At 44.5% G+C, this 27,933-nt stretch overlaps 1 protein-coding gene across 4 annotated transcripts in view; it reads right to left on the minus strand.

Moving 5' to 3' along the window:
• Positions 1-27,933, minus strand: part of epha4l (eph receptor A4, like) — a 51,880-nt gene that overhangs the window by 18,305 nt on the left and 5,642 nt on the right. For all 4 annotated transcript variants that reach the window (XM_073483459.1, XM_073483448.1, XM_073483453.1 and 1 more), the window contains exons 4-5: positions 9,516-9,671; positions 2,210-2,545 (exon numbers count right to left, since the gene is read on the minus strand). In XM_073483459.1, coding sequence (XP_073339560.1) covers positions 2,210-2,545; positions 9,516-9,671 — 492 coding nt within the window. The remainder of the gene's footprint in view (positions 1-2,209; positions 2,546-9,515; positions 9,672-27,933) is intronic.

Below are 27,933 nucleotides of genomic sequence, written 5' to 3' on the forward strand. Positions count from 1 at the left end.
CACACAAAAATGCATGCTTGGTCACAGATGCATGCACATGCAATCAACAGCACTCATGGACTCATTGTTGTCTTCCAGCATATTTCACCTTCATCCATTTTCCTCTCACAAAAAAAACAAAACATAAGCACTCCTCCCTTCCAACCTGCCTACCTCACTCCTTCCTCTCTAGCCGAAATTTGAACTTTTATGGAAAGGGGGTGGCGGGGGTGTCTTTTCCACAGCACTTATAAATCCTAATAAATCTATCATAATAAATGTGTAATCCACGGTGTCTGGATGAGGGTAGGCGATACAGAGAGAGGGACAGCCACAGATGACTGGCTGGATTACCAGCGGCTGAAACAAGAGCTTCCAAAGCCCCTACCAAGCATTAGCAGGACGAAATCCAATCAGTCTGGAGCTATTCTCTTGAACACGCACACACACACGCACCACAAATTAGAAGAGACATGCACGCCCGGAGACACGTAGAGGACATTGTTTAGGAGACAAATGTTGATCATCTCCATCCATGAGCGTACAAACATTCTGCGTCGCACATTTTCTCGCTTTTAGCCAAGCATGCAGTCAGTTCTGCACATGTGCATACATACACACATGCACACCATAACAGAGCTTCCAGCTGCAAGTGTCATGTAACTAATCCTGGGGAACAGTCGTGAAACATGCACCAGTGACGAGCCAAAGGCAACATCATCTATATCTTACAACTTGAAGTCAGCAGATTAGCCTCGAGCAACCTCAGGGGGACATCGATGTGTGGGTGTGTTGTCTGTCTTTGTATGAATCCACGTGTGAGAGCGTGCACTTTGGAGTTTTTGGTGCAACCGCGCATCAGTGTGTCCAAGCTGACACCATATTACGAGCCCACTGCCTGGACTCCGGGGTGTGCTCCATTACAGCTCCCACACATGCCTGTCTGGCAGGACTCACAGCTCTCCCACAGGCAGCACATCCATTCATCTCTATCTTCCTGACCCCAGCTGATAAATCAAGCCACGGTGCCCTTAAATTGCCAGTCCTAGCCCTATTCAAGATATTCGCCTTTCCCAGGGATGGAAATTAGTGATAAAAAAGACACAAAAAGGCACTTAGCTTGCCACCCAAGAGCAGAGTAGTAAAGAAGACCAGAGTAATGATCGGCTATAAGTGGAGGAGAGCAGGGAGGGATGAAGAGAAAGGGCCAGGGTCGTAAAATCCATTTGCACAACAACCGGTTACAAAATGGCTAAATGACAAAACAACGGGAGGCTTTGAACGCACCCCCAGGCTAGAGGGCTCTTCTCCAGCTCTGAAGGAGAGGCTGTATTCATGGGTGTGTTCTACTAGAATAATTACACACACATACACACACGATCCAGCAGCATTTGTAATGAAGCCTCCACAGATCAATACAACTCATCTAATTCATTAGCTCGAGAGCTAAATATAGCCCTTTGCCCCTATCTTCAGCCTAGGCTTCTCGTGCCTAATTATGCAAAACTCAAGTGAAATATTGTGGAAAATGATTTCCCACTGCAGATGATCCATCATCCTCCTCAGTAATCATCCAGCCTTCACCCAAATTATTTACAGCTTTAATAAACATGTTTTGACACGCAGATTGCCACCCAAAAAAAGTACTTCAAGCGCTCAGTGTAACTTGTGCTCTGCATCAAATATAAGCCGCCACAGACAACTACAAAGCTTCTCTACCACCATGCACTCCTTCCTTTACATATTCACACAAAGTCAGAAACTAACTTGGATTTGCAGGCAAACCACTGGAGAGCTCCTAAATTTAGTCAAATACTACACGATGAGCATGATCATTTGATGAGCTCAAAGGCTCCAGGACTGCTACTGAATGGACCTTGAGGTGAAACTGTATATGTGATTCGCACATTGGGGTCCATCATGACATGTTCAATATGGTTAAAAAATATATTGGTATGTCAATATATCGGGCCGATCAGTGTTGCCCACTTCTAGTCAGATTGACATAACACTTATTTACTCTTGAACAAAATCAATGCTACACTCGTGGGAAGCCTTTAACCTTCTTTGATGTAACACCTCTGGTTAGCTATTGGATTTCCACATAAAATATGATCTAACAAAAGCAGCACTTAAGGATTTCCAGTGTTGGTCCTGCGTGACTTCCTTTATCTGTCCACTTTCCCAACCTGAATCACCCACTCACTCAAACCATCACTGGTTTTCTTACCGGCCTGGTTGGTGGTGACGGTCACGGACACTGCCTGTTCCGGTCCGGGGCTTTGAGGCGAGACTCCATTCACTGCCCACACCTCGAAGGTGTAGTTGGTGTGGGCCTGCAGCTCGTTGATGGACACCCTGGTTCCCTTCAAGCTCAGCTGCTGGGGACTGAAGTGGATGCCGTTGCCGCAGGGCTGACAGCGCCGACCGTCGGGTCCACAGCGCTTACACACCACATTGTATGTCAAGTCCTGGCGTCCTCCTGTGCTCCGGGGCGGGCTCCACTCCAGGTTTACAGAGGTCTCGTTGACATTGGAGATGAGGTGGACAGGCGCTGACGGAGGGCCTTTGGATGAGGACGAAAGGGGAAAGAGCTGATGTTATTACCAGTGGTGGTTAGGAGCCAAAGTACACAGTTACACTGACATTCATCATGGTTACTACTGAACAATGGTGTAAAAAGAGAATTTCTATGATCACATGAAACACTACATTCAACAAATTGGTGATTTTAATATTTAAAATAAGATTGCAAAAAGTCTCCACTGGGTCGGGTAATTGATTCTTTCTATACATAAATACATATAACAAAGATGTAAATGTGTGTAATGTGTAATTGACTGGGCAGTCCCTTTATTGAGAGCTGAGGCTTCTTGAATTCTCTTTTAATGTCCTGTCCATTACAGCGAGGGAGGATCCAATTTCACCTCAGTTAATTCAGCACGTTAACTGAAATCCAATAGCCCGGCAGATTTCTTTCCCATTCATATGTCGAATCAGCTGGAGGTGGCAGAGCGCCCGAGCCTGCTGCTAACAGAGGGGCTTTATGGCACCCACTCAATAACTTTAGACAAAGTTTGCTTTGGACCCTGTTATTAAGTTCCTGCTTTGATGTAAAGCTGCTGTAGTTTTACATGAGCAGCGGCTCCAGGGAAATGTGACACAAACTCCACTGCTCATCAATCCCAATTTACATGTCAGCTCTATTGTAATTAATGTGTTTTTTTGCGTTGCTTTCAAACATAAGCGACGGTAATTGACTTAACTCTCCCGTTCTCTCTCTCTCTCTCCCCCCGTCTCTGTTTTCCCTGTCTCGCTCGCTCTCTCTCTGACTAATGAAGCGCACGCGAGCGGGCTGGGGGGATCGATGCAGGGTGAAATATGAAAGCTAGTCAGTCCACAGACGAATCATTTCACAACGGAAATTAATTATCAGTGTTATTTTTGGAGGAGCGGTGTGGCAATGAGTGATTTCACAGAGACACAGAGAGCAGCAGAGGGGACAGTGTGTGCGGAGCGTGTGGTGCTCGCCCGGAGGAGGAATAAGTGCGCTCTTGTGCGAGAGTGTTGCCGTATTAATGGAGACGTGGAAGTACAATTTCATCCGGGATGCATGCGTCTTCACACGGCGGTCATAGTGTATGTGTAGCATTAGTCTGGCAGATAGTGGTGAATGAGCGAATGTGGAGGGGAGGAAGCTACGGCTGTGAGGAAGGAGATGAAGAAGGACAGAAGGGGAAGACAAACACCGTCTGTTCATGAGGAAGCAGAAAGCCAATGATTAGTATGGAGGGAGCAGGTCTGGATGGAGGGAGGGAGGGATTGAGGGAGGGCCAGAAATGGGTGTTGGCGGGTGAGGAGGGGTAACTGTTGACTGAAAATCACCTAAAGGGTCTCTGACAGCACAAGACAGAAAGGGTGAGATGAGAAGATGCAGGGTACATTGTGTTAATATTAGCATCACCAGCCAGACTTCGATGGAAACCTATTAATAAATTCTCATTAAAAACTATGATAAAGCACGGCCCCCCTCATCCTTTTCCCCGTTTTTCTCCTCCTCACCCACATTTCCTCCCTCGCTCTTTCACCTCATTCTCCCTGTTAGCTTCTCAGACAATGGGAACAAGTTACAGATGGGGTTTCTAAATTAAGGTGCCTACACCCAACCGTCATTATAATAGGGCCTTTGTCAGTGTGCTAGGTTCAACTAACCTCTGCACCCTTTCAATACCCAATAATGTGCTGTCTCAGATGCGCTATAAAGTCATTACTTGGCTGTTATCTCGACACACGGCGTCATAAACTTAACAGGACAAAGGCAATATTAATGTCACCAGGCAGATGCGTGCGCTATTGTTCTTCTGTTCTTGTCCTCACAAGGGTGAAAAAGATGAAAATGTGCTTCCAATCCAGGAGATTTGTTATTTCTCACTTGTAGACGTGAATAAAGGAGGTTTGTGGTAATAAAGTAATACAATCACAGTTTGGGAAATACACTTACTCACTCTCTCGCCGGGATTTAGATGAGAAGATCAATGCAACTCTAGGCTTGTATGCTAACTATGGAGCTGGAGCCAGGAGACGGTTAGCTTAGCTCAGCTTAGGCAGAGGTAAATACTACACATTTAACAAAGAAGATATAATGTGTTCATTAGTGAGCTTTAGAGGAGTTGGTAGGCAGATTTGTATTTACTTTGGCCAGAGCCAGGCTAACTAAATCCTCCCTTCTTCTAGCCTTTTATGCTAGGCTAAGCTAACGTAGCCTGGCTCCAGCTTCAGTTAGCATACAGACAGTGGTAGAGATTGGTACTGATCATATGGATAACGCTTACTGTGGATTTACAGGCAACCCACTGGAGATCTCCTACATTTAGTCAACTACACGATGAGCATGATCATTTAATAAAACTCTACTTTTAATATTTATTTTCTTTAAGTCATCTTCTGAAAGTAATAGTAGGCTATGTCCTAAAAATGTACAAAGATGTTTGAGTATGTGTGACGGTGTGTGTGTGTCATCACCTCAGGAAGATTATTTTTGTTTGTTGCTATGGAAAGAGTTTCAACAGCACTATATAACTTTATGACTGTATAAAGTCTTAAACACATTCCAGTACATGTCAGTGTTCCCCCCGCATTCCACACACACAGACACACACATGCACAAACTACCTTCGGCTGTACCTGTCGCTCTCCTAGAATGCACCAGTGGGAGCAAGGGAGCGTGGGAGAGCCGTCGGCTGTGACTGACACTCGGTAATTAATCCTGGGAGAGAGAACGACGGGGGGGAGACGGCAGCGCAACGCTCACACAACCTTTGTACAACGTTAGCGCAACATGGCCCTAAAATTCATACTCCTTACGGGCGGAGTCCAGAGGGAGACTTACAAAGTTTCTCCCGCAGAAAGTTGCTGATTTCTTTTCCCCTCTCCTTTCCGTTCGTCTACGGCCTTGCAATTTGCTCAGGGCTTTATTTCTTTCTTTCCCAGCGCTCCTTCGCTTCCATCTCTCCCTTCTTTAATCTGTCTTTCTCATTTTTACTCCACTCCCAATTCTTCATCTTTCCTCTCTGCATGGTCTTTCCTTCCTCCCTCCCCCTCTTCTCCTTCTTCCATCCCTCTCTCCTGATGTCTCTTTCTATCAGTAATTGTTAGCCGAGTGTTGCGCAGGGCCGAGGTAGAGCGCAGGCTAAATTGGCCATAACATCGACCCCGCTATTACCATCCGGCTGGGATTCATTCAATGCCCCCCTCGAGTCCTCCACGATCTGCGTTCATTCCTCACTCCGTCCCTCCCTCTTCCTCTACCACACCGCTAAGAAAACTGGGGAAAATCTGAGAAACACATCAAGGGCCAACAGAAACCCCAAAATGGAGAACACCCCCTCCTTTTGACCTGAACGCAGTGGAGTAACCAGCTCCCACGGGTGTCTGTCCCTGGTCCTCATTACTGCCCTGTGGTCTTTGTGTGTGTATTTATACTCACCCACATGTATTCATGTGTATTTGCATTGAATATATTTTGATGCTAAACTTTATGCTTATAAATAACTAAGCTGGGGATGTTTTCAACCTGCTGGCTCTATGAAAATTATTTAGTTTTGTGTGTTAAAATAATAGCTTAAATATCTGCCTATAAATTAGATGGACTATATGCTAAAAGTTGCAGGTATCAGAAGGCTTAATAATGTTGACACAAAAGTAGAAAAATTAGAAAAAAAAAAATCAAAAATGGTTTACAAAGACGTAAAGAAGCAGTAACACAAAAAAAAGAAAGAAAACATTGACAAGCCAGGAAACACAGACACAAGGCGAGAAACATAAAAATAAAACACAAAAAAGTGCTCAAAAAAGGCTGTTACAGGAAATTTAACTATTAAACTAATTAATCCTGCCAGTTTCCTCTGGCAGATCCAAATGAAAATCCAATCGCTTGCCTCCCAAAGTGTGGGAGGCAAGCGATTCAATTGGCTCCGGGTTTCTAATCTGGAAAGCGAGTGTTTCGATCGAATGTATCACACATTAAACAGCGTTCAAAGGAACAATTGCTGCAAAAGAGCAAAGTTGCAGGAACGGCGCTGACACAGAATACGGCAGGAGAAACAGGCCTGCACACAGACTGTCACACAATGACGGAATTACACAACATCCAGTTTTAATCATCATCTTGCATCGCTAGACTCCGAGCTAAGAGAGGGGAAAAGCGTTTTCAATTACCGATACACACTCACACACACACACACACACACACACACACACGCACATACACCAATTACCAGAGATGCTGGCTCTTTCCCAGCCTGACCTTCAGCGAGGCAAACTGGGAAACGACTTTAAGAGATTTTTTTTTTCCTTCATCTGCTCGGTTCGTGACTCTGACTTGGTTTTTAAGAGAAAGAGAGAGAGCGAAAACAAAATGTGGATGAGGAGTAATGTGTGAGTGACAGCTGTAATTACAGAGCTCTAACGTGTGGGTGAGAAGTAAAAAAAAATGTATGAGGAAGGAAAACAGCAGACGACAGACAGGGTGAGAGTTCAAAGATCAAATGTTGACCGGCTGACGAGGCGGGGCAAAGGTCGGTGAGAGAGTCCAGCTAATGTTCAGTTCTTGACTGCAGAGTCAGGAACATAGCGGAGAAGGCAGGGCAGGCTCCAGTAAAGTAAGCCAAGTAATGAGCTTTGACAGCTGTTGCTCGCAGCAGCCACACTCAAATGCCATAGTGACTAACAGGACAATGGGGATGAGCGCAAAGCTCATTCATTAAATGAGTAACTCAATATATTAGTGATGTGACAAAATAGTGAGACTGGAGACGTGTGACCAAGTAGTGAGTCCCATTTAAATCCTTACTTTAATTCTCTAATGTCACAAAAAAATATTTGTTTGTTAAATGTTAAAAAACTAGAAAACTTCGGGCTATGTTCCTGTTCCAATGCTGCTTTCTTAAAAATAGATTTTTAAGGCTCTTGGATAAATAAACTAATAAATTAAACACAAGTGAAAATTGTATTAAAGAATAAATACAACAAAATTCCAGGTGAAAATCACATTTTCAAAATATAGTTTGTGGCACTGTTTCAACACCGGTGTGATTATTTTTTAAATTCTGAGAATTTGCAGTTAAAATGGAGTAATAATGAAAATGATCAACCCTATTTATTAGTTCTGAAGACCATGAACTCCCACATTGCTGACATGCCTGAGAACAACGCCTTGTTCCAGGGCTGCAGCTTATTTTAATTAATATTTAATACAAATTTCTCAATTAATTGATTAATGGTTTGGTCTATAAAACATCACAAAGTCATGGTGATATCATCAAATGTCTTACTTTGCCCCAAAACCTAAAGATCGATTCACTTGATTTAATGTCAGGCAAGCCAAAGCAGCAACTTCTTAAAAGCCAGAACCATTAAGTATTTGGCATCATTGCTTGAAATGATTTATCAATAATTATAATCATTGAACTTAATCAATCAACTTACTGGAACTGCTCTACAATGTTCCTCTGGGTCATATTTTCAAATGACCAAATATCCGTTTTGGTACTTTCTATTGGCAGTTTATATGAAATGAGACCAATGAGTTATGATGACTGAAGTTACAAAAGTTTTTCCATTTGCAAACTTTTTTTTTAGCATTGGGAAAACACCTGGGAAAGAAAAAAATATCTCACAATCAGCACTTTGCAACAGAAAAATACCCAAAAATCAACAATCAAGGACACTGCAGATTACCATCTTGTTCAAGTTCAACATTTTCTCTCATTCCTGATCATGAAGATACGACACAATAGAGCATGTTTATGATCTTGCACAGATACCGTACGGCAGGGGAATAATTAGAGGCCGTCCGGTGTTGTTGCTGCTCATACAGTTAAGTGTTAAGGAGAGGTCGGGCTGCTCATCTGATTAAATAAACTGCTCTGCTGAGTGATGAATCCACAGGAACTTGACAGATCATTTGGGCCTAAAGGCAAGCCAACTATGAGCTCAGCAACTTAACAGATGTTTTGGTTCTTAAAGATTGTTTTATGACACGCACTCACTCATACACAAACGTCTGTCAAATGCAAGCATGGATGCTGTTATTTTCCTGGGAAATTAGAGTGCAGGGATTTAAGTGTAATGCGGGTTTTTTTCTGTTTGTTCTGCCTTTGTGTATATTTCTACCAGTATGAACTCCCAGCACCATGACTCAGACAAAGAATGAGCTCTAAAAAGGAAGAGGTGTCATTAGGCGGCAGGATTGTTAACAATATTTGTTATCACAGTCATGGTGAGTCAGGGAGGGGGGATAGGAAGAACCAATGTGACAGCGGTTGACTCATACAGCTGGATGGAGCAAAGTGGAGAGTGAGAAATAAAAATCTAACTTTCTTCAGCTCGAAGCAGTCCTGTATATTCTTTCTCCTTGGCACCTTACCCTCTTTTCTCTATCACAACATCTTATTCATTCTCTGCAGACATCTCCAGTTTTCCATTTGCCCTTGTTTTTTCCACCTTTTTCGTCACCTCCCTGCGTCTCCGCTAACATTTTATCTCTATTTGTCTTCTCTCCAGCGTTCTCGCCCCCCTTTTCTGTTTTCCAATCTCTCTGTGGAAGACTGAATCTGGGATGCGGCGGTTTATACCCTCATTAGTTCTCTGTCACCATGACTGATCACTAAGTACCACCTGGAATCAAAAGACACCTATTAAACCAGCCGCCGCCTGCTTTATGTGTGTGCAGAGAGACTGTCTCTGTGTCTGAGGGGGTAATTCAGGTTGACATTGCATGAGAGAGAGAAGGAGAGAGAGAGAATCGTGACCATGTTTAGGCAAAACCAATCACTCTGTTTATGTGCTACGTGTTTTTTTTCCATAACTGCATTGTGTTAATAATACAGTATACAGCAGCAAGCTTAGCAACATATGTTAAGCTGTTAACAAATCACTGTAAATCACAGCGCGCCATGGCTTACTGCTCAACCATAGTATATTATGTATTCCTATGCATTAAATGTACTGTATGCATTACAGTTGGGTGTACTTACGGGTGCAGGGCATGGACGCTGGGTCCGTTTCAGAGCGAAAGTATCCCTTGTCGCAGACGCAGGAGGTGGATCCCTCCCTGACGGAGTAGCTGTGTAGCGGACACTTGGCACAGGCGCCGTCAGTAGCCAGAGCGCGGTAGTAACCAATCTTACAGGCTGAAAAGATAGCAAAGACACAGAGGAGGGTAGGTTTAGTTATATGTGACATCAACAGGCAATACCAGCTGTACTGTTTTAACATGAAATACACGTACATCACCTAAAACACCTTTGAACTAGAGAGGAGCGTTCTAGAGACAAGACTGCCATGCACATGCTGGCAGCTCTATAATTAGGCAAATCAGTCCCTCTAGATAAATGCTAACATCAGCATACTAGCCTGCTCACAAAGGCAATGCTGATGTTTAGCAGCTGTACTATTTATAGATTTAAAGGTCTCATTGTTAGCTTATTTTCAGGTTCAAATTTTTATTTTGTGCGCCTACTGGTCATCTCTCTCGGGCCTCAGCAGGCGCTGGCTAGTGTTTGCTAAATGAAAAGTCATGACATCACCAAAGTCATTATGATGCATCCTCCAAGGACAATGAACATTCAAAATAACACGGACATCCATGAAACAACTGCATATTTTATTCAGGAAAGTAGTTTAGTCGAGAGTGGATGACTGAGCAACACACCGACGTTGCCATCTCTAATACAAATTTGGAAGCTACATTAAGAATGAATATCACAAATGAAGCTGATTTTGGAGGCTGCCTAAGGCTTTGGCAATAAGGAGATGTTGCCGTAGCATTGCACTTGACATCAAATAATTGTTTTTCAATGGAGGAGAAGAAGAGAACTCTGTGATCGTGCCCATTTCCCCCTAATCAGCAACAAGAAAACAATGTCGCTCCCGGAGGCTTCTACTTCCCTCCCCACTCCTCCCTCCCTTTGTCTTCATCTTCCATCTTCAACTCTTTCTCCCCTTTCTCCTTTCTCACGAACCTGCATTCTATTATCAAAAACAACAGGAGTAAAGGGTGCTATATTTCCTCTGACAAAACGACAAGCTCAAATAACTACCTCTTGTATTTCTCACAAATTTAAGCTATGCTCTATTGGCGTGATTTGGATCCACAATGAAACCAGAGCCGTTGGCATTTCAGACCATTTAACAAACAAATGCCACCACACTTGGCACACCAGGTGCTCTGTCACTCTCACCAGACTGTTTTCACTCTGTGGGGCACAACACATACACAAACCTACACACACACACACACACACACACACACCTCAATCCGAAATGGTAACCTAAGTGACACTTTTCCTACTTTTGGCGACACAGTGCTCGCCTTTCTTTTGAGTGACAGTTTGATTGGAGGGCTCGTGTTTCAAGGAGTTTCTCCCTCATCTATCCGTTTCTATAATGGCCGGGGAAGCCTAGCGGAGTTATATTTCACCCTGTGAGCGCTGAACCAGAAGAGGAGGACAAAAGAACAATTCTCTGAGAGGTGCAGTGCAGACAGTCGCGACACCGATTGGACCAAATAACCTGTCAATCAATGAGGCTGCCGTGTGCTTGGCAGTGGGCGGCGAATGGCATTGGGGCCGGAGGGTCGGTGGTAGAGTGGGCGGTGTGTGTGTGTGTGTGTGTGTGAATGTGTGTGTCTGTCTTGTTATGATGTAAAAAGACCCACTGGAGACAGAAGGGTAAATTCATACCGAATATAAATCAGATAATTACACACTTAAAGTCTGAAGGGGTAAAGAGATCCCCCCCCTTCACACACACACATAGTCTCGCTGTATGCAACCCAGATCTAAAAGTGCATTTGAAAAGCATTATTTCAATACCACACTCATAAATACATCAGGGGATCATACATACAAAAGAACAGTCATATAAACAAACTCCCACATGTGTTCACCACACTAGAAATCAAATCAGTGCCTATCCACATACACCACAGCGAGGAGGAAGCCCGTCCTCCAACAAAAACACACATTCCACCAACCGCTCGACATGCTCACACATACGCACAGAGGAGGAAATCCACAAACCCCCTAAAATGCTGGGAAAACCCTCTCCTGGAGTCGCAATAAAGTGAGGCTCTTTGCCCCGCAGCCGCTCTTCTCTTGCAGCTGGATTAGCGTAGCGTGGCGTTAACCGAGCCAGGCTAGCTGCTACCTGCTGAGCCATTCTTTGCACGGTTCCCACTCAGTCAATCAGGGCTAAATCCCTGCCGCTTCACTCGCTAACGCTAAGCTAAGGGTCCCTTTGATTGTAGCCTGCAGGGGTGCGTGAAGCCTCCGTTTCTTTTCTTCAGAAAAGGGCGAGATTAGTCGGGAGGCGCTTTTTGTTATCTCTCTATCTTTGAAGCAATCTTTCCATGCCCAGTCACATCAGCAGAGACAGGGTGACACTGGGATTTTGTGGCTATTGTTTAAGAGGTTGTGACGGCTCCAGGTGACAAAACACAAAGTTGCTGTTAGGGTTTGTACATGTGCGCTGACCAGGAAAAGTGTCCAGAGTTGAGAGCAGGGTCAACCCGCTGTTTGTGACTGTGCCCCCTTGCTAAAAGCTGGAGAGAGAGTTAATTGAGTCCTATGCTTCACAGCCTTTGGGCCTGAGCCTCTTTTAAAGAGACACAGTGTAAGAGGCTACCTCAAACTGTGCACGGTTGATGAGTTTTTCGCTCATCAATTATTAAGCTGTCCCAGACTGACCCCAGAGCCCCCGCAGGCTGTCCCAGAATCCTTTGCTCAACTCCAAATCCCCGCTTGCCATAGACATGCTCTGGCATCTCAATCTGAGGTTGGATACACTAAAAATGTGTTTGAATATGTGACGTCAACATATGAGGGCTTGTTTATAGCAGCTACTGCCCCGCAGAAAGGAACAGTCAGGGGAAAAGAGAAGTCGATATCCAAGTTAAACTGGGGAATTTGCTTCCTATTAGGAGTGAGAGCGTGTGTGTGTGTGTGTGTGTGTGTGTGTGTGTAAAGGAAGAGACCGCAGTAGTGGGTGGTCCAAGAGACCGTGGCTTCAGAGAGGAATCTCCCTTAAGACTTGCTGGATTTATCACTGTCCTGGCCAGCCATGGCAAACCCACACACAGACGCAAATACAGACACACATGAACACACATGTATTTAGTTTTTATGGGATCCTGAGCTGAGAAGCCCTCATCATATCCTCTCATACAGCTCTCAGAGTGTCTAACCCAATTTTTCCACACCATCTTTTTTACACTGTCTCTTTTTTCACCCCGTCGCTCTCTAACTCGCCTATATATTTTTTTCTCACTCCCATTCGCCCTCTATCTCTCTCTCCCACTCTCCTAGGCTTTCTCTCGGCAGGCCTCCTTTCAGACAGAGAGGGGTTTGTCAGGTGCCAAATCCCTGAGCTGAGAGATCAAAGGCAGACAAAGAGACTGGTGACTTACTGTTCTATTCTGGAAAGGCAAAAAATGGAATCCCTCATAGACCGGGACATCGCATTCTTCCCCCCTTTTCTCCCCCGGCAGCTCTTTCACTCATTCAATCCTCCTCACTGGCTTTAGTCTTTTTTTCCCTTTTGTCAGTCTTTCCCCCGCCCCATCCCCATCCCTGTTGTCTCTAAGCTGAAGCACGTTTGGAGGAAAGGGGGCAACGAGGGTGGAGGGAGAGGGTTGTGGGAGTTAATGAGTAGTTTTGTCCGTGTGGTGGGGATTCTGCTGGCTGAATTGGTTGCACGGCGCGAGGGGAGGGGAAAACGGGCACTTCTGTTCAAGACAAAACCGTCGACGCAGCCATCTGCAAAAAAATAGGAGTGCACAAAAGCTAATGATACAATGATAGCTACCCACACGCGAGCCAGCTGAAACCCGGATAAGTTTTCCTCTGAGTGGCAACAACCTACACACCAAGCTTTTGAGCAGCCACGGATGCTCCCTACACTGCAGCCAAATAAAAACCACATCTACCCACACACCCACCCACTGCAGCCCACCTTGAGTAACCCGCACGCAAAGCCTGATAGGCAAGCTATTCTGCAGCCTACACAACAAAGTATCCAATACACTGGGGACTGAAAGCATGAGAGCAAACTTGCGCTACAATAGCCATCCAAAAGCCCCAGGAATATAACACCCAGCACACGGCTCACAATAACTGGGCCTGCCCAGGCAGAACAATTGCCTCTCTTATAATCAAAAAAGAGAATTAAGTTCAAACTCTAGCATTTTCCCTCCCTTTCAAGGCTGCACTTTATCTTCTTTGGGTGATGAAAACTCGGTCACTCTTTTTAAGTCACAACAGACAGTGAGCGCTCTTCAGAGGAGCAGTCAGAGGCGTCCTCACAAAGCTGCTCTTTCAAAAAACCAAGCGATCAGCTTTCAAGACCTGAGGGCAAGGAAAGTCTCTCCTTCTCCTGCACCTTGAGGAGCCAGCGATCTCTATTCAACCTGCCTTTTTGGCATATCCGTCTGCCTTTGTGTATCCTCTATCTTTCTTTTTTTTTTTTTTTTACCTTTTCTCCCTGTGGAAAGCAGTTTGTTGCTCAGGTGAGACTCCAGCTAGAAGGATTACTATTCCAAGAGTGCTTTGCGTATACCTGGGAGCTGAATTTTTGAAAAAACCTCTCAAAGTCTGGATGTACATCTTTGTCTATTCCCACTCAGATACGCATACAGACAATAAAAGACCATCAGCATCAATACACCTGAGCCACAGGCATATTAGCAGGGATAACTAGCTGCTGACCGTTAGCATCTGTCACTGGAACAGCAGGAGAGTGGAGCAGGTTAACTCATTAATTCCGTCACTGGGGGTTATTAATTACCTCCGGCCCTGACGCCGACATGCAGCCACACGGCCAGCGAAACCCATCAGTGTGATGGATGAGGGACACACGGCTACCGAAACTGATCACCATGATTGATGACACACACTCGTCGCACATCTTGACCTTGACCTAAAGGGGAAAGGTCCCATACTAGTGGTACCATCCCTTGAAAATGCAAAACCAAAAAGTCGGGTGGTGACATCTGGGTTGACACCCTTACTGGTGTTAATGAAGGCTAAGAACAAAAGCCAGCGAGGCTAACGATGTTAATAACACACAAGTCAACCTTGCTGACAATCACTGCAGCTTTGCTAACGGTGGCCAGTGCCAGGGGGTGCAAGAGTTGCCAGCAGTTTGTCTGTCAGGGCCGGATGATTTATAACTGTATTTTCAGCAGCACCAATCCATCACACAAGAGCCACCCACGACACTGCCCTAATTAAAATGTCTGTACCTGACACATAGGAGCACCAGCCAAAGGAGCAGACAAGCAAAACACATAGTAAAAAGGAAAATTACAACCAAAGTAGAGCCTGAGAGCAAAGAATGGTAATATTCAGTAAAATCTGAAACCCATCAAAATACTTTGGGGCAACGAAACTGTCTTTTTCGCTAATTTCTTGTCATTTTGATTCAAATTCACACCAGAGTGCTGCCTGAAATGTGCAAGTTTACAGCATTTTATATACAGAGGTTTGATTTTTTCTTCCATGTAGGTCATCACAGTGTATAAAACCTTTCTGAAACTGTTAACAGCGACTATCAAGGTTTCCGTCAATATACAAGCCTAACGAACTATTTCCTGCCCCAATTGAGAGCAAGAGTGCACTGAGGTGCCACCTATATTGTTACTGCTTGGATTGCATAACTGAAAAATTGAAATATTGTTTGAAGACTTCCTGTGGACGAAGGTCTCTGCATTCTTACTGACACGTAGGCATCAATTTCCTCCTGAATTCCTCTAGCCTGGCCTTAAGAAGGAATATTAGTACAATGGTTCTATCGCAAAAATCTAAAGTATTCCACCCACCCACCTCAGAATGGACGAGACCACTCCTTCATGGCTGAATGTAAGGAAAAGAATGAGATACTAAAAGAGAGGACGGAGAGGTAAGGCAGCAAACACATCCATCTTTGTTTGGTGAAACACTGTTTGACTTGGCTACATTGGTTGGGGGCCACTCAGATTCCACTTTTGCTCCAATGCCAGGTCTGCAAGGGTGGTACCGCCCAAAGCCGGGCAAAGCGCCAACTCACTAAGGACCTTTTGTGACCTAAGATTTGCACAGCAGGTGGGTAATGGACTATAATTCAAGGCAAACAAGACAGAGATATATACACACAAACAGAGGCTTACAAACCTCTGCACACCTGCACACTCTCAGGTATGCACACAAAGCCCTTCAAAGGCCCTCTGGTCTACGCAGATGCACTTTGCAATACCATGCATGCATGAAAACACACCAAACAGGCTTTGTGTACGGAGGGTAAGCACGGGTACACCAGCAGAGCAGGGACGATGGGAGGTAAACAAACTCAGTCAAGGTATTGTCTTGGTCCAATTTCCCCGAGGTCTCCAGGGGCCCCGAGTCTCATGTTGGACTGTGCGTCCGCATGTGTGTGTGTGAGCAGACAGTGTATCTTGCATGCTTTCCTGACATTGTTGCCGATGAAAAGAGCTGCATTTCAATTCAATTATGAAAAAAAGAGGCAGAGAGGTGGGAGTTCGGGGAGTATGCTAATGTTGTTGTGCGAGGGGACACTCACATCGGCGCACACACCGCTAAACAATTGGGAGAGCCGAACTATTCTACTCACAGCGAGTCACAGAGAATGGGGCAGGAAAAGGGAGGATGTGTGAGGAGAACACACAAAACACCCACCAAGAATAGGTAGAGAGGAAGAGGAAGCCATCGGGAAGCAGTCTCAATGGGGCCTCATATCTAATTCTGTAAACAAGTGTAAACCACGTGTCGCGCTGTAGCACAAATATATAACAAATCACTGAAATGCCCCATAATGCAACACTTCGAATACAATAGTTTTGTCACATTGTGTTAATTGTACATTTATTCAAGGTTGCATAGGTCATTGTGACATTGTGATATTCTGTATCATAAATGTTGGTTTTTTTTACACGTTTTTTTGCTGTGGTAGATTTTTTTAGCTTAATTGACGGTTGTCTGGTCATCATATTCACAATACAAATTTAAAAAATAAAGCATATCATATTATCAATATCAATTTGTATAGATTCCCATCTAGGCTTTATTCTAATTTCACAAAATATTGTTAATAACACTTATACAGTTGAATTAAATACTGTAGATAAGTAAATGTACATGGTGTGATTTTCATACTTAAATCCTGTTTGTTGCTGCAACCCAATTCCCATCAATTTCTTAATTCGAACCCACTTTAACACTGATTAGCTCTAACCAAGAGGAACTAATCAATATTATCAGAGCAACCAATTACACAATTCTTGTAACATTATTCTTATACATACAGTTGTGTGCATCAGTGCACGCATTGCTGATCCCATGTTGCCCTTACCTAATTACAGTTTGTTCACTTAATTACAGTTAATGATACTGGGGACGGCAGTGTGGGTGCCCAGTGTGGGTTAATCAATAATTATTGAAAACTGAAAGACAAGTAGAGTAAATTTAGGTTTTTAGTAATTTAATAATTCATAAGTCCGTTCATTATCCACCTCTAAAATGCCTCTTAATGTTTCCACCCTTTCCCACGGTGTGTGACCTCAGGTGACAACAATGGTACCAGAAAATGGTTAGAGTATGATGTCATTACCACAAAGCTGTATCACATATACCTGAGTGAAAATGAACCTTTACTTCCATATCAAGTTGTCTGATATCAAAATCAATATAGAAACAAAAAGGATAACAATCGCCTAAAGTTGGGGATTTTTTAAAAGACAAACAACCCAAAATGAAAATCGGAGATTATGTGTTATTTTATGCTTAGCATAAAGAACAAAGAGGACAGACTGATCATGCCTAATGCCTGATGTACCTAATAACTACACAGAACACCTTCAAAATGCACTGAGCACAGTGATTTTTACCTTTAAAGTCTCTGTCAAAGTGAGTTTTAATGGATTTTACTGCATCCCTAAGGTGAACGGAATAAAAATAAAGCAAGGCACGTTCAAACGCACCACAAATACTCAAATTGAACACACGTGTCAACACTTAAGTTTGCAGAAACCCGCGTACAAAAACTTTAATTACCAAGGTGCCTGCGGTCTCGGGGGCAAGTTTAACATCAACCTTGTCGGTTTCTCAGAAGCAGCTCCGTGGGTTATGAGGAGGGGTTGGGGAGGGTCAACGTATGAGTGAAAAGGAAGGTATTTTTAGGTTGTTTGTTTAGGTAATCTACTTGTAGCTCCCAGACGACAGCCTGTCTGGGGCCTCAAAGCACCTTCTATTGTGCATGTGTGTGTGCGTGAGGGGTGTGTGTCCCTGAGAGTCCCTGTGCACACCATCGTGTCGCTGCAGTGTGTGCGTGAAGACATGCAGTTATAGGCACTGTGTGTGTGTGTGTGTGTGTGTATGTGTGCGTTCAGTCAGGGTACATAAAAACTTTCCTGGGTCACTAGCTCCTCAACAGCTCATGTCAGCCCAAAGACGGTCTGCTGGTCTCCACTGTGGCTGTCACTGCTTTAACCTTTGACCTCTCCTGGTGTCACTCAGGCCTCACTCTCTCCAGACCACTTTCCCCTTCTCTCTCTCTCTCTCTCTCTCAAAACAGCATCGAGGTCACTGCTGTCGTGGAAGTGATACCCCTTCCACTTGAAACTGTTTCGGCTCCTGTTCGCATGGTATGGCTTTGCATGATGTGTGTGTGCATTCCTAAGTTAATAGCATATATGTGTGTGTCCACAAACTTTGCCATAGGGTGTATAAATATGTGTTGCCCTCCCTAACCCCAGGCTAGTTGAACCTGGCCTTGCAGGGGGCCTGCAGGGTGTGTAACAGGAGCCGGGGGTTAATGGCCGCTGCTTAGACAGGGTTACTCTGCTAATGTGTAACGTTTTAGCCTTTAGCTTTGATGTGAGGACAGACACACAGGCACGGCGATGATGGGAGGAGGCAAACAAAAGGGCCGTGAGATTCAAATGCACAGCAGGCTTTGAAGTAAGTGTGTGGGCACTGCTGGAAGAAGGCCAGCGTCGAGTTTCTGGGTTATGTTTTGTATTTCTTGGACTCCTCGCCTTTTTTCACTTCAAGTATGTCTGCTGCTCTCTTCCTGCCTTCGCTGTTATCTTACCTTATCTTTATGGTTTCTTTCCCCACTTAGGGTGATGCTCCATACTTGGCAGCACCCAGTGCCCTGCAGATCTGCCAAAAATGTGCTCATGACTTTCTTTATTCTCTTGCTTAACACTGCCAACAGTGTATCTTTACACATCAAACACAAAGGATCTTTATCACAACCAACAGATAGCTCTATTTGTCATTTTAAAGGTCAGTTCTGTAGACTGTAGTCCCTTACTCTGGATATTATGCTATCAACAGCTTTCATAGGTGCTATTCCTTCAGTAGAAATTAGTTCTAATGAAAATAGTTCAAAGTCAAGTGAAACAACCCTACAATACACACAGGTAGTGATATTTACCATAATATCAACTGCAACCGTCAGAGGTCGTGACACGACCGCACTAGGCTTGTTCAAAGAGCGATCAGCGTCTGTACCCATAACCCCCCACTTCACCTTTCACATCCCTAGCCGTTTATCAGGTTCACTAGACAGCAGTCAATTCATCTTCCTCTCTCCTTTACTCTATACACACACTCCCTCCATCACACACATTCACGCTCTACTTAGATATCTACGTGCCTCCATTTCACTTCCTTTTCTCTCAATCTCAATCCTATCTGTCTTCCTCTGTTTTCTCTCCCCTCTTCTTTCTTTCTTCTTCCCCTCACATTCCTCTGTGGTGTGAGCCTTCAATGGATCGCGTCTTTTTTATTCCTCGTCTCCTCCCAGCAGTGTTTGACAGCTCGCTGCGGATCAGGGGGGATCAAGGTTTCTAATCCCAGAGACGTGCCCTAGCATGGACACACCTCTGCCTTTGGCTGGAGATCTGCAGCTTGGGATCCCTGGTGCTGCAGGACCTCCACATGCCCAAATTAGATTTCAGCTCTCCCACAGAGAGGTTACACCTCACAGGCAACCCCATGAAGGGTTTGGTACACATGTAGTTTGGATGCCCATATGCATGCACATGTATTCGCAGCCGGAGGTCAGCCGACTGATCTCAAAGTTCTGGAGACCATGTATGTGTGTGAGTGTTTATGCTGAGCAGTACCTACTGTAAATTCACATTTCAAATATTTCTTTCATGGGACTAGTTGTGCATTTTGGGGTATGAGCTGTTTTTTGCCCTGAGTGACATGAAATGTTTGATACTACTCTCATGTCTCTATGCTATTTATGAAGCTAGAATCAGCGGCTGGTTAGCTAAGCTTAGCATTAACGCTGCAAACAAGGGGTGACAGCTAGCCTGGCTCTATCCAAAGGTAACAAAATCTGCCTACCAGCACCTCAAACGTTAACAGTTATCAACACGTTATATTTCATTATTTTGACTCATCGAAAACTGAAGCATAAAAACAGCTAGTTGTTTCCTGTGTGTCCTGCACTGTTGGCACTATTTGGCCCTTGCTGGCGACTTTTTGGCCAGCTGAGCAATCTGTGAGAGAAATCGCTCTGATTGGCTTTTCAGCTAGAGAGAAATGGAAGAAGAAAAGGAAAGCCAATTGATCCTGTCAGTGCTGGCCATGATTTCACCCATTTGGTGTGTTTTCTTCTTATTTGGGCAAGGGACAATTGCAATATTTTTATCAGCCATATTCTCAATTAAAAGAGGTTATATCCTAATATAGCCTCTTCTAATTGAGAATATGTCTGTTCCTAAACAGTAGTGTGAAAATGATACACAACAATGGTTTGTATATCTCCAGACCTGAGTCTTCCACTTTTTGAATGACAAATACAGACCACTGCTACCTGTTGGTATGGAGAGTTATTTCCTCTCATGCAGGCGCAGAATGTACAAGCTAGTTGGTTACTGGATGTAGTCTTTGCGGCATGTTTAAGTCTAGCTTTTTGGCGAAGACGAAGGTGACGCGAGGCAACAGTCAGCCTTTGTCGCCGCTAGGTCTTTGTTGTCGGTGTGATGTCTCATCGAGAAGAAGCCGTTCAGAGTAACAGTCGGCGCACAAGCAAATTTGGAACACTTCGTTGTTGCAACACAGCAGTGTGCCGCAGTTGTAGTATTAATTCAAGATTGACCCAGAAACTCATTTAAACTGCTGAATTCTACAAAGCAAAAACTTTAGCTTTAGCTCACCATTAGCGACACATGCAACAGAATTTGAAGCTCTGTGATTGGATCTTTTTGACCTAAATGCACCTTGGAAGTCCCGGTTTTAGACTTCTCTTCTCATGATCTTATGTAAACAGGCTTGTACCTTCAACTGTTAATCAACGAATCAGCTGTTTTCTAATGCAGCTGCTCATTGTCTGTGGTGATGATTCAAGCCTTGGAAATGCTCCAGACTCATCTAATATTGTCCACGTAGGACTAACCAAAATGCCTCCTCCCACTTCACAACTGTATTGCACGGACAGATGTCCTCGCAACAACCTGTCTGTACTCCTCATTCTTCCTACGTAAAAATAACAGGGTTGTGTGTGTGTGCCTGTGTGTGTGTGTGTGTGTGTGTGTGTGTGTTTTTTTTCCAGGGAGAATGAGCCAGTGTGCCATTTCCTCCACCACCGTGATTATAAAAGGGGGATCTTAGCTCATTAAAATGGGCACTGTGTCCAGTCTCAGGGCACATCAGATTACAGAGTGGCCCTTTATTGCAAGGCTTTTTGTCATAACCCCTAACTGATTGCCACGGAGCAGCCTTTGATTTGGCCACTGAACTCTGCGCCCCCTGAGAAAAAGGACGATGACGAAGGAGAAGAAAAGACCACCTACTATCGGCTCGGCAGGATGGAGGGAGCTTAAGATAGAAATCAGCGGGAGAAAGAGAGAGGGAGAGACATAACATTTTCAAGGTGTTTGCAATCAGCGTCCCATTGTCACCTCGTGAGGGAGAGTTGGCCGTCCATGTGAAGAGCTGCAGGCCTGCTTTGTCTCCGGGCTTAGATCGCGCAACCCGATTGGAACATTAATAGAAGTTTATGATACTGCATGTGATACGGCTGCTGCAACAGATGCACAGAATAAATATCGGACAGATAATGGTCGGGACACACACATACTCGGTCTATCTAAACACACACACCACCCAGTCCTCGCGATCAGTAACACATTGCTCCAGATCAAAGGGATTTCCGTGCAATGGTGAACCGACGGATGAAGTGTAGAAAAAGCACGGTTGCCAGACTGGAACTAAATCTCTTTCCACTTCACTTCCCCCCGTGTTTTTTGTCTCTTTTTCTCTCTCTCTCTCTATACCTCCCTCCCTGCCTCCTCATCTCCATCTCCTCCGCTCTCCTTGGCGAGAGAGGTCTGTTCTCCCTCTCTTCTCTCTTCTGCACAAAGACGGTGGCAGAGGCCCTCTTTCTCTTTCATAACCTCCCTCTCTCTCTGAAACAATCCACCCATGCCCACTTGATCGCTGTCCACTTCTCCCTCTATCCGTCTTTCTCTGCCTTTACATCCGTCCATCTCCCTTTACAAACTCTGCCCCTTCTCTCCGTCTCTCAGCTGAGGGAGAAGACAGGGTTTTGGAGGAAAAGGGGGAAGAAAAAATTTAAAGTGAGCGACGGAGAAAGACAGGGGCAAGAGAGCAAGAGGGAGAGTGTGCAGGAGTGCAGGAGAAAATGGAGGGAGAAGAAGGGAAACAGCCGGAGGAATGGGGGAACGGCAGGGACGGATAGAGGGAGAGGGGGGTGAAAGGACTGCAGGGTTGTGTTGGTAGAGAGCTGGGGTATTGATTCAGGGCCTTTTGACATGCTAATTTGCTTGCTGACTGCTTTAATCGCTCCCTCTTCCCATCGCAGGCTTCAAAGAGAGGATGCTTTTCAAAAGGATGTGAGAGGAGAGGAGAGGAGAGGAGAGCAGAGGAGAGCAGAGGAGAGGAGAAATGTTATCATCCTTTTAAACCCCTTCTTGACACTTCCACAGCTATATGTTCCTGATGTCAGCTGACAGCCATGTTAGTAGCACTATAACAACATCCATTTTAACAGATGATGTAGTGTCCTTACTCCACATTACCTTTTAATAATGGGCTGTTAATTATTCAATTTGCACTAATCTGGTAATAAAAAGTAGGTAATCCTCGCTGTCCGAGGAAAACCTCACATGTCCAGTTGTTGTAATTTTAGCTCTTTTGGATAAAGCAGCTGAGTGTTCCTTTTTGGGTTGAAAAGTCATTTTAAACTGAAGGTAATCTGAAAATGCTTCATCACAAAGCTAAAAAACAGGACTGTTGTCCTTTTGTCTTTAATAGCAGGCATGTTGGAGATACATGGTTTTCATGTGACAGTATATTAAATTATTTTTTTCTAACAGAGTTTTACAATTGAAACAGAACAACCTAATTTCACAGATTCCATCTTTCATTTAACTTATTTTCTTCATGATGAGGGAAATGAGTAAAAGAACATTTTTCTGGAGCTGTCTCACCATTTCCCCTATATTTTTTTGGTTTTTAATTTCCAGTCCAGTAGCTGCTTCATTTCCACTGTGCACTGCACTGCAGGACAACAGCGTTCATATAGAGCAAAATCTAAAAAACGTATGCATTTTCTGAGCATAGTGTTATTTTTGAGTATGCATCATTTAGTAATTTTTTCTAATTAAACAACATAATTATAAGCTGCTGTGTAAAATAGGGCTAGCACACAGCTTGATTTTTTTTCTCATTTTGAGGCCATCTTTTATAATGCCAATTTATTCCAGATAATTCACAATGTGTATAAGCTCATTTCAACAACTTAAATGGCAATAGCAATGATCCTACACCACTGAACACCGCCGTCAAATAAGAAAAGCTAAACATGACACTATGACAAACGCATATGCTGGAGCCATTCAGCATCCTATTTGCTTTACACAGTATGTGTGAGCATTTGAGGTCGCAGTTTGTAAAAAAGTTTTCCTCTCTAGATATTATTATATCTCCAGATATTATTTTGTCTCATATCCAGCACTGGAATCTTGTTTCCCACAAAGGCTGGAATAATTCTGCTTATTTCTAATGAAGTTTGACGAGCCTCTGGCATTTTCTTGAAGCCAGTGTCAGTTCCTTGAAATCACACAAAATAAAGCACATAGCTCCAGAAAATTCCTAAAAGGAACTTGATTCTCAAAGGGAAAAATGAGCTATTAAAACTCAGTAGGGGATAAATGAGTTAAAGATGGGTACTCGTGGCAGCATATCCCCGCACAGTGCAGTGTAGCTGACACTGTGGGAGCACTATAGCCATCAGCCCCGGGTCATGCTCGATCGCCGGTGGCTTCCTGCCCTGAACAGGGCACCGCAAGGGGAAAGAGAGACGGGTGATGAGTGTTGAGAACTGCAAAGGGAACAAACACTGAGGCAGGACGGCAGCCCAGGCAGGAAAAACTTTTCAGCACCTCAGTTAATGACGGCTGAATTACCACTCCCCCCCACCCCCTTCATCTCCCTCCTCCACCCAGTTAGGGGTAGGGGGGTGGTAAGAGGACATTTTTCATCATGTTAGGAGCTTGAGAAGAAGAACGGCATAAATGTGTATATATAACAAAGCAATTATTTCAGCAGGAAGGGGAGAGTGGCAGAGTTTTGCTCATGAGACATTTTGTCCTCTCTTTCTGTATCCGTTGTTCTTTCCTGCTCTCCGTTGGTAATAGATTCCTCGTCTCTATTCAGCAGCACAAAATGAGCCTCTCTGGTGGCACTGAGAGTGATGAGTACATTCACCTCCATTCTGCTGCGCTCTGCTCAGCTTTGAGAGTGTGTCTGTGTGTGCTAACAGACTAAAGCTTGTGTGAGTGTGTGCTATACATATTTATGAATGTGTCAGCGTACTTGAGAGTATTACTTAACATGCCCTTTTTTTACATGTGTGTGTATGTGCCTGGGTTTTTGTATGAGCATGCATGCACGGCTGTACACATGGGTGCGTACATTTACTTATTGGTTAATGTCACCCAAGACATCCTTCCCTGCATGTGTCTGGTTTTTTATTATTTAGGTCCGTGTGCACACTCACACACTTGTGAGTGTGTGCACCTGAATGTGTGTTTGTGGTAACAACGAGGGGTGATGATGTTCTGTGCGCTGCCTCCCTCCCAACAGTGAAGGTAATCTCATTATTCAGCCCACTTCCTGCTGCTGCCACCAGAGACAGGCTGACGAACACTAACCACCTCGACGGCCGGAGCAGAGAGAAGGAGGAAAAAAAGAGAGCAGGATAAAAAAGACAGTGTGAACGGGTGAAAATTGCTAACAGAAACTTGGCAGAAAAATGTGGGGAGATAAAAGAGACATATGAAAAGAGATAGAGGCTCAAGAAGAGCTGTTAAAGCAACAGGAAATTTGAAGAGACAGAAGACATGGACAGAAAAAAACAAGAAGAAGAAGAAGAAGACGCAAACACTTAATTTGTGTGTTTTCAGAAGAGAGGAAAGAAGAGGAGGAAAATAGCAAAGGGAGAGGAAGAGCAAGGGACTGAGTCTGTGTATTTAAAGCCATCAGGGACCAGCGGGCTAAATAGAATTACGTGGTGAATTTAGAATTACGCTCCCAAGCGCATATTTAACACTGTCAACAGAGGGAGAGAGAGAAAGGAGGACCCAGATACACACACACACAATGAGTGGAGCAGGGTAGAGAAACTTCATCCCTAAAACCTCTTAATCCAATATGAATGAGAGTCTCCAGCTCAGCAAAGACTGCTGGGAATAGAGAGGGTGGAGGGGGGTCTCAGGTGAGAAAAATGCTTCGATCACACACTGACATCACAATCGGGTAGTAAGCTGCAATCCATACACACGAAAAAAGAGGTTTCTAGGTACAATAACATGATATAAATTAAAAGTGATTTGTAGATTTACTGGTGTGCATGTGTGAGTGTGTGTGTGTGTGTGTGTGTGTGTGTTAGTGCGTGTTGACTGATGGTGATGATAGGCTGCGGGGTGATGGTTATCAGCTCAACCATGAACTAGCATTCTGCAGTGTCAGAAGTGTCTGTCACCTTCACGCCTCAACCAAGCTTTATCCTCAATAAACACACGCATGCCAACAACTACAACTTGAAGGGAAAAACACACACACAACTTGCTAAATTTCCTGACACACACTGTTGCTCTGCATAGGCACAATGGCTGCCAGAGCACACGGCGCTCAAATGTTCCTCTCACTCGACAACCAAAAAACTGTGAAGGTAATTATCATTTCCCCATAATGACATACGAAGTTCTCACTAATCTCTCCCACCCACCCCTCCAACAGTAGGAACCCCCTCACCAGATGAGGAGCGAGGGGACTCTCTGACCCCCACCCTTCATGTGTGTGGGGGGAGGTGGTTAACAGGGAAAGGGATCCCAAATGCAAACAGACAGAGCCCCCTCTTCTAAGATCAGGGGGCCCCTTGGCCCTCAGTGCCCTCGTAGCCCCTCTCGCCTGGGCCCAGGGTGTACACCCTGGCCACCCTTGGCCTACCTCGAGCACACACACCCCCACCACAGCTGTCAAATCCCTGACGTCTTAATCAATCCTGGATCCACAACGCTGTCAGACATAGCAGTAAGATGGATGCAGAAGGGGATGACCCCTGACCTCTGCCAGGGGTGGAGAATACAACTCCTACATGCCCCATCAGCCCCCCCACCTCTACCTCTTTTTCCCCCCAAACATTGCCAGCCTCAGTCGGCTCCACTGCTGCCCCAAACAATGATGGAGGAGAGCCCATTCATCGCGGGCTGGGAACCAGGGGCCAAGGTGCCCTTGTAACCCTGCACGAACACAAGACAAGCACAGACACACAAGGATGCAAACACACACACTTGCATGCACACAATTGGGCTTATGTGCACCATAGAAAACCTTTAAAAAGAATGGTTTCAGACCAAATTAAGAACAACGTGTGAGCATAGTTTGATATACCCTCATAAACTTTTTAGATATATTGAAGATATATATAGGATATATATAGAAGAAATATTCACACACACGCAAAAACCTTACCTAAGAACTCTCCCTTGATATCCACCCTCCCTCCCCCAAAACCGGCTCCTGTAGAAGTCCCTTGGTCAACATCTCCCATAGAGTCTGTCACATTGGAGAATATTAACTAGCTCATCAGTGCAACTGAAGACTGGCAGTGGCCAGCACCTTTTAACCCTTTAGTCACTGGAGCTGACCCACACTGTCACCACAGTATCCACGAGCATCAAACACAACGCATGTTCTCCAGTTCCCAATTCAAAGTGAATTGTTAAGAAACTTCTCGAACAGTGTATAAAAGCTAAAAGTGAACAGAGTGGATGTATTGGCACTGTAAAGTCAAACAAACTCCGGCAGATGCAGTGATATGTGAACTAAATGGATATATTGGCTTGAAAAGCAATCCTGCCAGCTCACAGGCTGGCAGACACTACGAGACTGCATTAGTCATATAAAATCAAGCTTTCCAAATCCTTTGTTGCCTTCTTTGGAGAGTAACAGCTATTTATCTCAACTGAAATTAAAGAGGAGAGATAAGAAGTATATATCAATGGTGCAAGGAAATGAGAGACATGATACACAGTATGAGATCAGGGTTCTCATTCTGATTTGAAATAAGAGAGGTTATTACAGTAAATAGCATGATAGAAAGCCAATCCAGGGGAGATTTACCTAAAGTCTGTAACTAACTACTTTCTGGTCTCCTTCCCTCAACCCTCCATCTCTCTCTCCTTCTTTGAAGCCAACCCTGGGGACAGAAACCTGGCCGGAGCCATCTGAACCCAGCGGCAGGGGAGATGGGCAACAATCCAAGAGAATTCTTACAGCTCAGATGATACTTTGTTGGACAAATACGCAAGCAAATACACACACAAACCCATCTGTGGCTACTTGTGCCCCTTTGCCTCCCCACCCCCTAGCAGCCAGTGGCACCCCTAAATCACCAGACCTGCTTGTCATGCAATTAGTCCTTCAAGATAAAGGCTCCCTCATAAATTAGGAGAGGTGTATTGGTCCGTCCCCCTGTTAATCACCCGTGCCCACCCTCTGACCCCTCACTGCTGTGGCTCACTGCTTTTTGTGTGTGATGGTGGTGGATGGCTGGTGGGGTACACCAATAAACCATCGTGACAGAATTGGCATCCGCTTGTCTGGCCAGCTGACAACTGCGCTTTGGCTTGGCAAAATGCTGCATGTGATCAACAAAGTAGCTGCTGAATACTGCTAGATGCTATCCACAATTCACTGCTGCATACCATAAACTAAAATCTACTGAGTGCAATGACAGAAGCAAGTCAAATTAGGGTAGAGTCCATCAAAAACACCATTCATCATAACAGCCTAAGCTCATCTATTGGCATGTTTTTTCTACATAGGCTATCTGGGCAATGTTTTGAATTCACCA

Source organism: Pagrus major, chromosome 2, assembly GCF_040436345.1.
Source record: "Pagrus major chromosome 2, Pma_NU_1.0".
NCBI classification, from domain to species: Eukaryota; Metazoa; Chordata; class Actinopteri; order Spariformes; family Sparidae; genus Pagrus; species Pagrus major.